This window comes from Microtus oregoni, unplaced genomic scaffold (assembly GCF_018167655.1).
Source record: "Microtus oregoni isolate MIOR12 unplaced genomic scaffold, Mior012 000023F_ref0000262, whole genome shotgun sequence".
NCBI classification, from domain to species: domain Eukaryota; kingdom Metazoa; phylum Chordata; class Mammalia; order Rodentia; family Cricetidae; genus Microtus; species Microtus oregoni.
This window is the reverse complement of record NW_024543082.1, coordinates 7,280,429-7,295,492: the sequence shown is the minus strand read 5'-3', so window position 1 is coordinate 7,295,492 and position 15,064 is coordinate 7,280,429. Positions and strand designations below refer to the sequence as shown.

General features: G+C 38.3%; 1 protein-coding gene across 1 annotated transcript in view; it reads right to left on the bottom strand.

The window, feature by feature from the left end:
• The window catches only part of Slc15a2 (solute carrier family 15 member 2), a 29,793-nt gene extending 20,962 nt beyond the window's left edge, over positions 1-8,831 (bottom strand). The window contains exons 1-4 of the mRNA XM_041673026.1: positions 8,694-8,831; positions 6,522-6,609; positions 5,803-5,944; positions 655-747 (exon numbers count right to left, since the gene is read on the bottom strand). Of these exons, the coding sequence (XP_041528960.1) occupies positions 655-747; positions 5,803-5,944; positions 6,522-6,609; positions 8,694-8,831 (461 nt within the window). The remainder of the gene's footprint in view (positions 1-654; positions 748-5,802; positions 5,945-6,521; positions 6,610-8,693) is intronic.
• Between the last annotated feature and the right edge of the window lie 6,233 nt (positions 8,832-15,064).

The following is a 15,064-nucleotide window of genomic DNA, read 5'->3' as shown; positions in this document are numbered from 1 at the left end:
ACCTACAAGCAAAATATTAAAACTTATAATAAATAGGAATGCCATCAGTAAGTTTTATGGAGCAATAATAAGGTATTTAATGCTTACCACATTTCAAACAAAGTTAAAACTTCAACTCAGAGTGGTGTGTGAGTATATTAAGTTGATTATAAACATTAAAATCTTTCAAATATCTCTGCTCTATATACACCAATACCTGAAATGAATAATGTCAGTAAAATAGGAATACACAGAACTACACATAAATAGAAAGACTTCAGGCTCTGACTACCTTTATAATATATTATAAGTAAATACTTTTAAAATTTGTAATGGTGTCCAGATACACGGTTATATGAGTAAGAGAAGGGAAAAAGAAGGTCTAAAAGATTTTCTTATTGTCAAACAAATGAAGAGTTCTTATGAGGATACTAATTGGGCATTCTAAGTGTCTTCAAATGTTTACTTAATAAAAAAGATGAGGCCTGATAATGTAGGAAAAGTTTCAATTGATCATAAAACCTTTGATTTTTAATAAGTTTAGCAATAAAAGTATGCACTACAAAATAAAGGAGAATCTTTGATATGAAATAGAAAGCCATCTGTGGTGACTTTCTGAGCCGCACACCTGGCTGATGCAAGAGGAGCAGCTCAGTTGGTCCCATGTCTACTCACGTATGTAGCATTTTTCCTCCCAGTATTGGAATGGCCCCCAAAGACTTGAATACATGGCCAAGAACGTACACCAACGAGAGATAGATGATTGTTCTGTGAAGAAAGTTAAGCCAGTCAGTGTATGACACAGTCAGGGTTCACACTGTTCTCAGTAGCTGAAGGAGGACAAAGTGGAGGAGGACAGGGTGAATTGGGAGGCATGGGTAGAAACAGTGGTGAACGGAGTAAGCAGATGAGGGGAAAGGAGTGTGATTCTTCACCCCATAGTGCCCACTTGGAGGTGGCAAACATGCTTTCAAGTTCTCTTCCCGGATCTACACTCTGCTCTGAGTTCTCAGAGCAACTCTAACTGTATACAGATGTGACAAGAACGGGGGGGGGGGGGGGGGGAGTTGTAGCAAGCACAGGGATGTTTCCAATTAGTAACATCGGTAGAACAGGATGCTTCCACCTGTTGTTTCTCTCAAGCTATGTCTATTAGCTCTAGGACGCAAGAGGAATAAAATATGAATGCCTAGTACATAGGAGCGCTAATACAAAGGACTTTCTCTAAACAAGCACTGAGAAGTACAGAAAGGTGGAAGGATTTTAGGTTCAGTCGGGGTAATTTGAATACTTAGTCTAACTGTAAACCCAGGACAGTTTCCACATGGATAATTTGCAAAAAAAAAAAAAATAGGGAAGTACAAAGGACTTAAACTGTTTGGTGATTTAAAAAAAAATCATGATTTTTATTTATTTATTTATTTATTTATTTATTTATTTAAGATTTTTGTCTCTTCCTCGCCACCGCCTCCCATTTCCCTCCCCCTCCCCCAATCAAGTCCCCCTTCCTCGTCAGCCCAAAGAAAAATCAGGGTTCCCTGCTTTGTGGGAAGTCCAAGGACCACCCACCTCCATCCAGGTCTAGTAAGGTGAGCATCCAAACTGCCTAGGCTCCCACAAAGCCTTTTGGCGAAAAAAAAAACTACCTGTTTTTCCCAATGAACTTGAATAGCAAATAAGTAGCAGATGAAGGAATTCCAATAAGAACATATGTAGAACTCTGTACCCTGGCATGGCGCAATATCACTTATATGCTTGTGTGTATTACCATAAGTGGAATGTGTGTTATGTATATTACCACATAGGTAGAATGGTAATGCTATAATAAACCTTCAGAATTATATAGTTTGCCTTATCATTTTAAAAAGGAAGAGAAAGAGAGGAAAGCTGGCAGAAGCACTGAACAGAGACAGAGATAAGGGGAGAGGGACACGTTTGAACATGTAATTTGTTTCCTCCACTGAGACAAGGCTGCCACTTCAGGTTCTAAAAAGTTCAAAAAAAAAAAACAGTGTGGTTGAAGGGAATCCGAGTTTATTCCACCAGATTGTAAACATCATTCTATTTGTATATAAGGGTTCTCACATATCTACCTACATATATACATCTACAGGAGGACAGATTATTACAGTTTCAAATCACCCCCTTTCCGAAAGAGATTCAACTCATGACCTCTGGAAGAGCAGCCGGTGCTCTTAGCCTCTGAGCCATCTCTCCAGCCCCTATTTTAAGTATTTTTATGGTCAGTGTCTCTGTGTCTGCATGAGGGAATGCCATGTACGTGCACGTGTGTGCGTGCGTGCGTGCGTGCGTGTGTGTGTGTGTGTGTGTGTGTGTGCTTGCAGAGGCAAGGAGGCATCAGATCCCTTGGAGCTAGAGTTACTGACAGCTATGTATCACCAAATATGATGGGATCCAGTCTATGGGAGCACTGAAAGCTCTTAAGCATGGAGTCATCTCTCCAGCCCCATTTGGTTTGTTCCTCTCTGATGATTTAGCATCTTTGAGGTCCATGATAACTCGTTTTCTTTCAGTTTCTTTTTATTCCCTTTCTTTCTAATTATTTATATTTCAGCAAGGTTCCACCCCCAGAAAAGCAATCTAAGAAGATTAGACGTTTAGAATTAGGAATTCCCAAGCTGAGATTTCTGGTACTTCTGGAGGCTTTCGGAGTCCTTCATTCCATTCTTTATATTCAACACCAGTGTAAAACACTTTTTTAAATTCCCTTGTTAAAAACAAACAAGCCCCAAAGTAAATAAAAAAATCACCTTCATAACTATTCATACCTATTCTCAGTCTCAATTATGTTTTAGACAATAGTGCATGAACTTAATTATAGAAAGAAGACAGCAATGAAAACATTTTAGGTGTCCCTTTCCATCTTCTAATTTAGAGACAAAGAAAATAAAAATAACATGGTGGCAACTAATAGCAGCTGCTGTTAATATTGAAGAGAATGAGGGTAAGTGGCACTGTACACTTAGAATTCATCGAATCACATAGTTGGCTCAGTGTGGGGACAAAAAGAAGCCAGGATAAAGGACAGCCAACTTGAAAAGAAACATGCAGTTCTAAGTGCATGACGCGTTTGAACTCAACGTTCCAACACTTTGAGTAGCTGTCTGCAAATAACTAAACTATGCACCCTCAGACCTGCTAAGGGGAAGTCAGTCTGGGGAAAGTGAGTAGTGAGAGTTAGCACCTAGCAGAAATCTAACATTTAGGGAAGAGCTAGGTAAATGAAAACAAAAATGGAGGTGGATTAAAAATAACCAAGAAAGACGAAAGTAAGAGAAGGAGAAAATGCAGTGCTAGAGGAGGTCAGGAAGTTTCAAGAATTCAGGCATGAAAAGCAGGCTGAAGTAATGAAAATAAAATTTCAGAGTGAACAAGAATCTAGAAATGGCCACTGTAATTTGTTAACAAAAGACATCAGTATTCTAAGAAATTTCAGTAGGAAAAATATAAGTGATTTATACTATCTCATATTAAAGCCACCACAATTTGCTTTCATTAAAGCTATTTGAACTCAAACAATGTGAAAACATATATATATATATATATATATATATATATATATATATTTCATTGCTTCAAGCTTGTGATTAATTGGACAAAGAAGGGATGTTCAACAAACATTTAAATTTGGATCAGACTAGCTAAATTGTGTTCCCTTACATTGAATTGTGTTATTCTGTCCTAAGAGATGATGATAAAGAGAGAAAAGTGGCTAACACAGAGGAGCTCTTTTAAAATTGTGGGACTGGCTGGAGGAGAAAATATATGGGAAATAATTCAAAGTTTTTGTTAGTTTATTTGGAGATACTAGAGATCCTTACCTGATTCCAGGACAGGAAAAGATTGTGAGGGAGAATTTGAAAGCTAAGGAAAGTAGTTGAGGCAATGGTGATAGCTCTGTAAAAACTCAAGTTGTATACACAAGATGTCTGGGTTTGTGTACTTTATATAAGTTACACCAGAAAAAGTAAGTTTAAAAAAAAAAAGAACTCAAGCAAGATTGAATTAAGAGTACAAGTAGAGAGTATTAAATTCTCCCTGAAATGTTCAGGAAGCTGTTGTTCACCAAATCTTGAAGTTGTACTTCTTCAATCTCAAAGGAAGTTATTTTAAAAATACAACTGCAATGTCAGCCTTTATTCTTTAACTGCATGAAAAGACCATAGTTTGAGTTTTTTCATTCTTTGTGTAATGCCAATCCAACGCTGAATGAATTCAAGGACTACAACTACACAAGGAACAAACGCAGCCACTTAGCCAGCATGCCTCTCTCAAGAGACCGCTTGTATTCACTCACATACACAAATAGATGTGTATGGGTACATAAATATATAAAATTAAGATACAAATCAGTGTTTAGGCTTAGAATTCTGCATGGTTAGTTTTACATATGAACCTGACAAAACTAGAATCCCTCAGGAAAGAGAATCTTAATGAGGAATTAGTCTAGATCCGGTTGGCTGTTAGCCATGTCTATGGGTGGGAGGTTGTCTTGATTGCTCATTGATGGAGAAAGGCACAGCCCACTGTGGGTAAGGCTATTCCTTAGGCGGGGATCCTGAACATATTGGAGAGAAAAAGCTAGCTGAGAGAAAACAAGCAGGGTTGAGTCTTCTTTCTCACTGCTCCTGACTGGAGGAGTAGTGTGATTTGCTGCTTGAATTCCTGCCTTGACTTTGCCAAAAGGATGTCAACAACTTAGAATTGTAAGCCAAATAAACTGTTTCTCCCCTATGTTGCTTTTTGTCAGAGTATTTGTCATAGAAACAGAAGCGAAGCAAGACAAGCTATCAAACACCGTGTCTACAAACACAACACTGCATAGCCAAACTACTTCAGGAAACAAAACATACTTCACTTTCACTTGGAGATTTTATAGTACATATTAACTTACTGGGGACTACAATACAGTAAGGAAACCTTTTTCAATGTTTCCAAAACAACATAGGATTTTTTCTAAAGTGCCATAGGAGCTTTATTTTCTTATGTAATTCTTTTTATCTTACACAATCAAATTTTTAAAAGAGTATATTTTGAGAAATACTAATTCCGACAAATCCATGGAGAGTAAACCCCCAGAATATTATGAGATAGCAGATACGGAAAGCTTACCTTTAGCCTATGAGGATAATGCTATAGAGAACTACTAGACCATTAGTCATGTCTGCTGCTTCTGTTAGCAACAAAAGAGCTGAACTAAATGGACTATTATTTGAACTTGTGGAAATCTTTATTAGAGTCTAAAGAAATAAGCTACAGAAGGAGGTGATGAAGGTAAACAGAGATGATTTTAAATCCTCTGGAAAGAAAGAAGAAGATGCTGAAGGAGGGGAGGTGACCGAGTCTGGAGAAGATATGGAGGGAGTGCTAGGGAACTACGTGAGTCTGGAGAAGACATGGAGCCAGTGCTAGGGAACCACGTGAGTCTGGAGAAGACATGGAGCCAGTGCTAGGGAACCACAGTAAGTCTTTACCAATATAAATCTGCCAGGGAATAGCAATCTTTACCCTTGCTGAGAGAAAATAAGATTTTGTCTTAAGCTACAGAGTAGAAGACTAAAATTAGACTTTAAGAAGGAACTCTTGACTAAAAGGATGTGAAAATATGGGGGGGGGTGAGCATGGAAAGAATAGATTTTCTTGTTGTTGTCAGTCATGGAGAGATACATATTTATCATAGTCATGAGTTTTTTGGTTTTGTTGCTGTCTTTTGCTAGAAGAGAAGAGATTAGGAGTTGTAGGTAACTTTCTAGACAATGAACTTGAGAGGCTCCTGAGGCTGTGACCTGTCATTGTCCTTACTTGAATTTCCCCAGCCACGAGTCAGCAATGGCTGCTCCCAAGATGGGGGTGAAATAGCAGAGGCTGCTGAAGGCATGGTATACAGATGTGGAGGTGTCTTCATTCCAGTGCAGGAAATACAGGAAATACAAGGTCAGCACAGCTGATGAAACAGAAGAAAACAAACGAGAGGCAAAATAAGATAGATGCAATGAAATGACTTCCAGGGAAATAGATTCGATTTCAGGGCTCTGCGGGTAATCCTGGTGTTCAGCACTCCTCCTAGTGAAATAGCCCAGTGATAACAGCCAGGCAGCAGAAGCAAGGCCCATGGGAGCTATGAAGTAAATGAAGCATGCTGGATACACAAATACAATACTCGTGCCTTCAATCTCTGTTCACTCATAGCATCATTTAGACCATGAGAAGTTAACATGGTACTTCTCACACCCCTTCTATCTCTCCTTCCCAATAGCAACTTTGTTCAATGGAACATACATGATGAGAACTTTTCCACTTGTGTTTTCATTGGCTGTGTATTACGTTCTGCAGGCCTTTTTGACCTTAACCAGTAGGAGTTATTAAATAAAATCTTATGTAGCATTTACTACCATGGTCAGAGAGAAGGATTGATTTATACCAAGGCAGAAAGAATAGACAAAAGAAACAAGCACATCACATGTAAGGAGACCAGGCTGCTATAAACATAAGGCAGAGAAAACTCTGGGACACAGAATTACCTTTCATGCCATAATAGGAAAAACGCTCGCAGAATTCATTCACCACAATGAAGGCGATGCTGAGTGGATAGCTGGAGCCAAAGATTTTCTGTTCAACAAAGAGGTAAAGGTTGAGGAATGAGCTGTTTAACATACTTAAACTTCATGATAACACTACAACTGAAAACATCGCCAAATATATGTATCTGAAGAGGTTTTCAATCATGTTGCCCAGGCTGACCTCCATATTGTAATATTTCTGCTATAAGTTCCCAGGGCGCTTAGGCTGCAGACAAACCCCACCATGCCTGAATAAACTCATTTTTACATCACCGCTGCCAGTTAACATGGGACAATGGTCTCTTCACAAAACATATATTGTCCTATTAGCTGTACTTATATTGTCAATGTGGGAATAAAAAATCAGAGTCTTACTTTGTTCGTTTTTTAACATGGAACTGGTCAAACATTCCTTGATCGGGACCTACTCATCTGCCCACAGCATCTCAATAAAAGCCTATGGCTCTAGGGAGAGGATGATCATACTTATTGTTAGCAATAAAATGAAAAGATGACTTTCAGAGCACTGGATATCCACGCAGTCAGAACCAGATCTCATTTTCCCACTTGGCTCCACTATAGAGACTGACTCTTCCCATCTGTGATGTTTACCATCCCGGGAGAAATCATAACAATATGATGGCTTCCTTTTCATAGACAGCTGGAACCAGACAAAGAGCTCAAAATGGAAGCCAGACATTCCTAAAGGTAAGCTGATTGGTCACCTTAACTCTAGGAAGAGAATTCTGAGATCCTGTGCAATTAAGTGTCTACTCTCCCTACTAGTATGCCTCATAATATTTTCCTTTTAATTTTATTTGAATTTATGTGTATATGTGGGAGTGTATGCCATGTGTATTTGGGTACCTGAAAAGTCCAGAAGAAGGTGCTGGATCTCCTGGAACTGGAGTTAAATGCTGTTATGAGCTGTCTGACATGGGAACTAGAAGTCAAACTTTGGAAGAACAGCACATGCTCTCAACTGCTAAGCCATCTCTCCAGAACTAAGATTTTCATCTGCAGCCTGCACATTAGAGTAATTTTGCTAGTGCATGCATTATGTAATTCAGACTATAGGAAACATCATGTTTTATTTCGAATCTCTTTCCATTACAGCAGCTCCACTAATATGGAAAGAGATAGAGATAATCTGTCTCTTGAGACATTCAAACATTAACATGAGATTTACATTATCTCATTTTCATAGATAGGTACCTCTTTTTAATCATCCTTAAAAAGACACAAAATGATTAACTATATATGATAAATGATAGTCTGTCTTTTACCCATGTAGATATAAATATGTCATCATTCTACATACATGTTACTACATGATAATAACTTGCTTGAAAGATGCAATGAATTGAAATATTATTTTCCCAGGTCCCAGCTTGAGAACTACTCAACACAGAATTTATTTAACTTTATCTGTGTACTAATTGGATTAACATTCAAATCTTACTTAAACTACACCACTACTCTGTCACTGTGCTTCAATTCTGTTATTCCAAAGAAATAAGATTCATACTAAGCTTATGATTGATAAGTAAATCTGCAAACATTGCCTATTATTACAGTAGCCACTCTGCTGAGAGAATTTTACTAACATATGAGGATTGACTGAGGTGATAAATTCAGAAGTGCTTTAACAAGCACATAATGCAAAATATTATTCTTTGTTCCTCTTTCTGATCTTTCACTTTAAAGTAGGAACACTTAGTAACAGAGTGCGTCTATTCTAAAAGCTTCTGTTGGTGTCCGAAAAAAAGAAGGCACACAAGGGGAGCTAAAGGCTGCGTTTTCGTATTGGTAAAAGAACAATCACATACAGTTCTCCAGACAGAAATGCTTGCCAAGTTTCCCTGGCCATTCAAAGTGCTTTTTCTCCCCCAGGGAATATACAATGAAATACAACAAAAACTCTGGGACCCGACGAGAAAATTCTGGCTAACCTATCCCATGGTTTCTGTCCCCAAACTGAAAAAACTAGAATTTTCAGGTGAATTCTAATTCCACGAGAGAGTGGTTTTTATACTCTAATACAGTTCAGCACGTAGTTCCAACAGCCAAGGAGGAACTTCAAGAGTATGTTCGCTGTTACTGTCAAGAGACAAACTGACTTTGGGGACTCACCGGAGGTGGCTTCTTTGGAGGACTTGGAGGTCTAGGCAGCACCTCTTCGGTAGAGACAGGTGAAAAAAGAGTTTCCTTGGACTCATTTTTCTGGAAGGGATTCATGGCTGGCTCCTTACTCTCTCTCTCCTCAAGCATTTGGCTTCAGTAGGCAGTTAGGACAGCTGCCAGCCTACAGTGAAAAGGGGGACTGGCGGGAGGAGGGATGGCCACAGCAACTAGGTTTAACCCTGTGGGTGTCAGTTTCGGTAGCTGCCTGCCTCTGAGCAGAGCCGGAAGCCAAAGGAAAAGAGAGGGTCGGCACACCACTTTCCAAAGAATGTTTGTTTAAAAGGTGTGGTATGGGGAAGAACAACAAGTCACAAGTCACAAGATGAAAAGAAATGATGCTAGAGAATTTATTGGGGTTATCTGCTTAAGAAAACTATCTCTGTGAATGAATGCCAGACAGTACTCAAGAAGGCAACATTTTGGTTAGGGATGTAACTCAGTGGTAGAGCACTGAGATATGCCTTACATATATAAGGTCCTGAACCTGATCGCTAGTGATTTGGGAGAGGGGGAGAATATAGCATTTTAAATACAGAAGGCTGATTTCAAGTTAATAATATCTGCTATTATTGGGGACTTACTATGTGCAATGTTAATATTTATGAGCTATATGTATATTATATGTGTGCCTATACAGCCAATAATTTTGTTTACTATAATTTTATTGATGTCTTCATTATACAGAAATTATTGCTCCAAGAGATTGAGAAACTTATCTAAAAATCACAGGACCAGGAAAGTGGCGGGTCTGGAATTTTCACTATGCAGCAACAGATAGGAAGTGTAGAGACAGGTATCAACACTGACCCTGCAGGCTCTGCAGGTATGGAAGCCACAGACACGGAAACGTAGGACTGTAAGGAAATCAGAATGCTTTAAAGAGAGGAAGCCAGCTCTAAACCAAATTTGAGAATAAGGGTGAAACAGACTTGGGTTTTCAACATTGTAACATTCACCTAGAAAATTCTATATGTAAAAAAGATAGGGTTAAAGAAAATGATAGAAGGGTTGGAGAGGAGGCTCTGCTGTTAAAGACGAGGCTCACAACTGAAAACATAAGAAAATTACAGGAAAAAATATTAGTGAGGTCCTTTGCTAAAGCCACTCTGTATTTTCAACTCCCCGCTTTTGGATTCATCTTTTGATTCTTTAAAAAAAATAGAATTTAATTTTGTGCAAAAATTATGAGCCAGTTACTTTCTATGTATTATGGCAAACATTAAATTTTCTTAACTTTCAGTGGATAGATTTTATTCTGACTCTAGAATACTATATTTAGTCCTTATGAAAAGAGGGGCTAGAATACACATGATGACAATAGATCTGTTTACACTCTACATTGAATTGGATGTATAGAAAATTGAAATTTTATTAGCTTATGTTAATTATATAAAAGTATTGGCTTTTGGAATGTGAAGAAGGGAAACACTCCTCCATTGCTGGTGGAAATGCAAACTTGTACAACCACTCTGGAAATCAGTATGGCGGTGTCTCAGAATCAACCTACCACAAGATCCAGCAATATCACTCTTGGGCATATATTCAAAGAATGCTCAACCATACTCCAAGAACATCTGTTCAACTATGTTCATAGCAGCACTATTCGTAATAGCCAGAACCTGGAAACAACCTAGATGTCCCTCAGCTGAAGAATGGGTAAAGAAAACGTGGTACATTTACACAATGGAGTACTATTCAGTGGTAAAAAACAATAACATCTTGAAATTTGCATGGAAATGGGTGGAACTAGGAAAAAAAGCATCCTGAGTGTGGTAACCCAGACCCAGAAAGATGAGCATTGTATATACTCACTCATAGGTGAATATTAGCTGTAAAGCAAAGGATAAGGAGCTTGTAGTCCATGACCCCAGAGAAGCTAAGTAACAAGGAGTACCCTAAGAGAAACATTCCTGGGAAGGGGAAATAAACAAGATCTCCTGAGAAAATTAGGAGCACGGAGGTGGGAGAAGAAAAGGCAGAAGAGGAGGGGAAAAGGGAAGGGGGAAGGAGAACTAGAGGGAAGAGGATGGTCGAGATGGCGGAAGGACAGAGACAGAGAATAAGGAAAGAGATATTTTGATTGAGGGGGCCATTATGGGGTTAGCAAGAAACCTGGCACTAGTGAAATTCTTAGGAATCCACAAGGATGACCCCAGCTAAGACCCTAAGCAATAGTGGAGAGGGTGCATGAACTGGCCTTCCCCTGTAGTCAGACTGATGAATATCTTAAATATCACCATAGAGTCTTCATCCAGCAGCTGAAGGAAACAAAGGCAGAGAACCACAGCAGATCATTGTGCTGAGCTCCCAAAGTCCAGTTGAAGAGTGGGAGGAATGAAAATATGAGCAAAGAGGTCAAGACCATGATGGGGACACCCACTGAAACAGCTTACCTGAGCTAATGGAAGCCTTCCAATTCTGGCCTGACAATGGGGGAACCAACATAGGACCAAACTAGGCTTTCTGAATGTGGTTGACAGTTGTATAACTGGGGCAGGCTGTGGGGCCACTGGTAATGCAACCAGGATTTATCCCCACTGCTTGTTCTGGCTTTTTGGAACCCATTCTCCCTGGAGATCTTGCTCAGCCTAGATATAATGGGGGAGGGGTCCTACCTCAAAGCAATGTTCTAGACTTTGTTGACTCCCTCATGGAAGGCCTTACCCTCTCTGAGTGGATGAGAGGTAGGATGGGGGGTGGAAGAAGGGGACGATGGAGGGAGAAGGAGGAGGGGAGGGAGTGGGAAATGGATTTGTCATGTAAAAGAAGAAAAGATAGTTTTAAAAAAAATAAATATAAATTAAAAAATGTATTGGCTTTTATTTAAACATTTCCACACATGCACAAGATATACTCTGAACATAGTCTCCTCAAATTGCCTCCTCTGACTCCCCTTGTTGCATTATTTTTGTCAATTCAAAGAGGTAAAAGAGGCACAAAAGAACCTAGAGCCCATGCATCTATAAATCAAAACAATGTAAATCAAATCAAAAAAAGGGAGAAAATATTGCTAAAGGCTATAAAATGTTTTTCTAAACCTTAAGGTTGCATCATGAGGAATAAACCATCAAGTCAGGCAATACCAAAATGAGTAATTTCATTTGAGTCTGTGGGATATCGAGAGTGGCAGAATAAGACAAAGAAGGACAATGTAGGGAGGGGAAAATATGAGCAAAGTAAAATGCAATGTAAAATTTTTATAAGGGAATTAATTGTCTTCTATGTTCACTATTTTTTTAAAGAGTGTATAGCCCTATTTCTTGAAAATTTATTTTATTTTTTTAAAAAACTATCTTTTCTCCTTTTCCATACCAATGCCAATTCCCCCTCCGTCCCCTCCTCCCATACCTTCCACCTTTCCCCCCTACCCTGCATCTACTCCTCAGAGGTTTCCCATGAGGAGCCAACAAAGTCTAGCATATTACTTTGAGGAAGGACCAAGGCCCTCCCCCACTATATCTAGGCTGAGCAAGGTATCCCTTCAAAGAGAATGGGGTCCAAAAAGCCAGTGCAAGCAGTAGGGATAAATCCTGGTCCAACTGTCAGTGGCCCCTCAGTCTGCCCCAGCCATACAACTGTCACCCACTTTCAGAGGGCCTATTTTGTTCCTATGCTGCTTCCTTCCCTGTCAGGCTGGAGTTGGCGGGCTCCTAATCAAAAGGTAGAGAGAGAACATTCAAATTAACAAAATCAGAAATGAAAAGGGGGACATAACAACAGACACCAAGGAAATTTAGAGAATCATTAGGTCATACTACAAAAACCTGTACTCCATAAAATTTTAAAATGTGAAAGAAACGGACAATTTTTATGGATAGGTACCAGATACCTAAATTAAATCAGGACCAGTTGAATAATTTAAATAGACCTATAACTTGCAAGGAAATAGAAGCAGTCATCAAAACTCCCAACCATAAAAGTCAAGGGCTGGATGGTTTCAGTACAGAATTCTACCAGAATTCTAAGAACTAACACCTATACTTCTCAAATTGTTCCATATAATAGAAACAGATGAAACACTGCCAAACTCTTTTTATGAATACAGTTACCCTGAAAAATTCTTACATTGACTGTTTGAACTATTTTTTCCACAAATGAAACATTTTTCCCCCTAAACTTTAACTTGGACTTTGAGCAGGTTTTCTCAGCTCCTCTTACAGTCTGCATCTGTTCTCTCTCTCACCAACCTTTACCCAAAGAATAGTCCAGCTTTACTTCTGCCTGTAGCATTAATGATTAATCTGTAGTTATTCTTTTAGAAAATATGGCCTTTCCTGACCTACCTTGGTTAAATACTAAATCTAAAATAGGCAGCAGTTTCTGGTCAAGCCAACTAGCAGAAGCGCAGGTGCCTTTAGATTGAATTATACCACTGGCTTCTCTTGTACTGGCCTGTACTTTTAGAAAGCATTTAATTTGGAAGCACAGATGAAGCTCCTGTATGCAATGCACCCATGCAGTCTCACTCAGAGATCTTCTGACCACCAAACTCCAGAGTGTGAAGTTCTCAATTTGTTTACAGACAAATTCCTATGAAATTTATCTTTATGTGAGACAGGGTCTTACTTGGTCCCCACCTCCCTGTTTAGCCAAGGAATGTCTGATCCTCCTACTTTTAATTCCAGTATGCTGAGTGCTGGGATTCCCGGAATAAGCCACCACTCACTCCTGGTTTATATGGTGCTGGAGATTGATCTCAAGGCTTTCACAATGCTAAGCAAGCGCTCTACCAACTGAGTCATATCCCAAAGCCTGGAATTTGTCTCTTGATTATGCCAATAAAATAACAGCATTCCCAAAATTAAACAGTATCAGAGAGGTAAGGAATCTTAAGTTTGAGCCTTTCTTAGGTAAATTCAGCTTCTCTGATGCTAAGAGTCATTTAGAGAAATACCATTCTGAGGTGCTTGCTATGCTCTATTGCTTTTGTTAGGCTGGTCTCAAACAGAAGGATAAAGGTCTAAGAGATAACTAAGAGAAAATGTCTTTGACATAATGAAGATAAACTCCAGAGACATAAAAGTCAATAGATATAGAAGAATCCAACTATCAGAATCAAATGCTAGTGACAAAAATAAAAAACATTAGTGGTCTCTGTGATTTGACAGCAGAGAGTAGTTTTAAGTTACTAATAGAATGAGCTCTAAAATGAGTAGTCAGAGAAAAGAAGCAAATATGAAATTAAAAGTAAATGTGTATTCAATAATGTCCAAGATATAAAATGAGAGCCCACACAAAACTGTATTTAAACATCAGCAACAAATAGATAAGGGAACTTAAACACCAGTCCTAATAACATGAAGAATAAATGAAATGAAAGATGTTGAAGAGCCCAACCCTGAAGATATCGATCGTTAGTGAAAGAAAAAGGTAATTTAAGACTTGAATAAATGGATACATGCCATACTCATGACTTGGAAGGTTCATATTATAAAAGTCAAAAGTCACTGCAGCACAAAATCCCAGCAGGTTTATGAATGTAAAAAAAAATGACTATTTAATTCTTACAATTCAAATGAAAGTATAATAAACCAAAAATAGCTAAGTCAATTTGCTGAAAAATAACCATGGAGGATTTGAACTGCCCAATCAATACCTATTATGAAGCTATCATAACCAGAACATAACTGTGGCAAAGATAGAACAGAACAGAACTCAGAGAAAGATCAAAGAAAGATGATTCAAAGAAAGATGACATACTTAATATTAGAATTAATAAAAACTGTTTTCTAAAAATACAATTAAGGATGAAAAAGTACATCACAGTGGGAGAAAATGTGCAGAATGTACATGTCTATCAAAAGTGAGATGCCAATACTATGTAAGCAACTTCAAAAATCAATTGTAAATAAAAATATTCAAACAGATGTTTCTCACAGCCAATAAATCTGCACACAGATCATCAATTATATGCGTGCAAACACAGTTCAACTATGAGCATGTGAGTTACATTTATACATAGAAGGAAAAGCTGCTGAGCTAAAATAAATGATTTTGAATATTTTCAAATGATGTATCATTTTTTTACCCATTTTTTCTATTGGATTGTTAATGTAAATCTGGAAGGTATATTTGAGTATGGCTGATATTAACACTGCCATTCTTTGTACTGCATGACTTTTCTATGTATTGATTTTATGGACTTTTACAATTAAATATAACTTATAACAAAGTTCACAAATCATGAACATTCAATTCCATTGATTTTACACATGGCTATCACACAGGCAAGGTAAAAACATTCTCTAGTAAAAAAAAAATGCTCTCTTCCTGGCTTGGAAGTCCTTCAAAGAATAATACCCATTGCTTCCTAGCCAAAT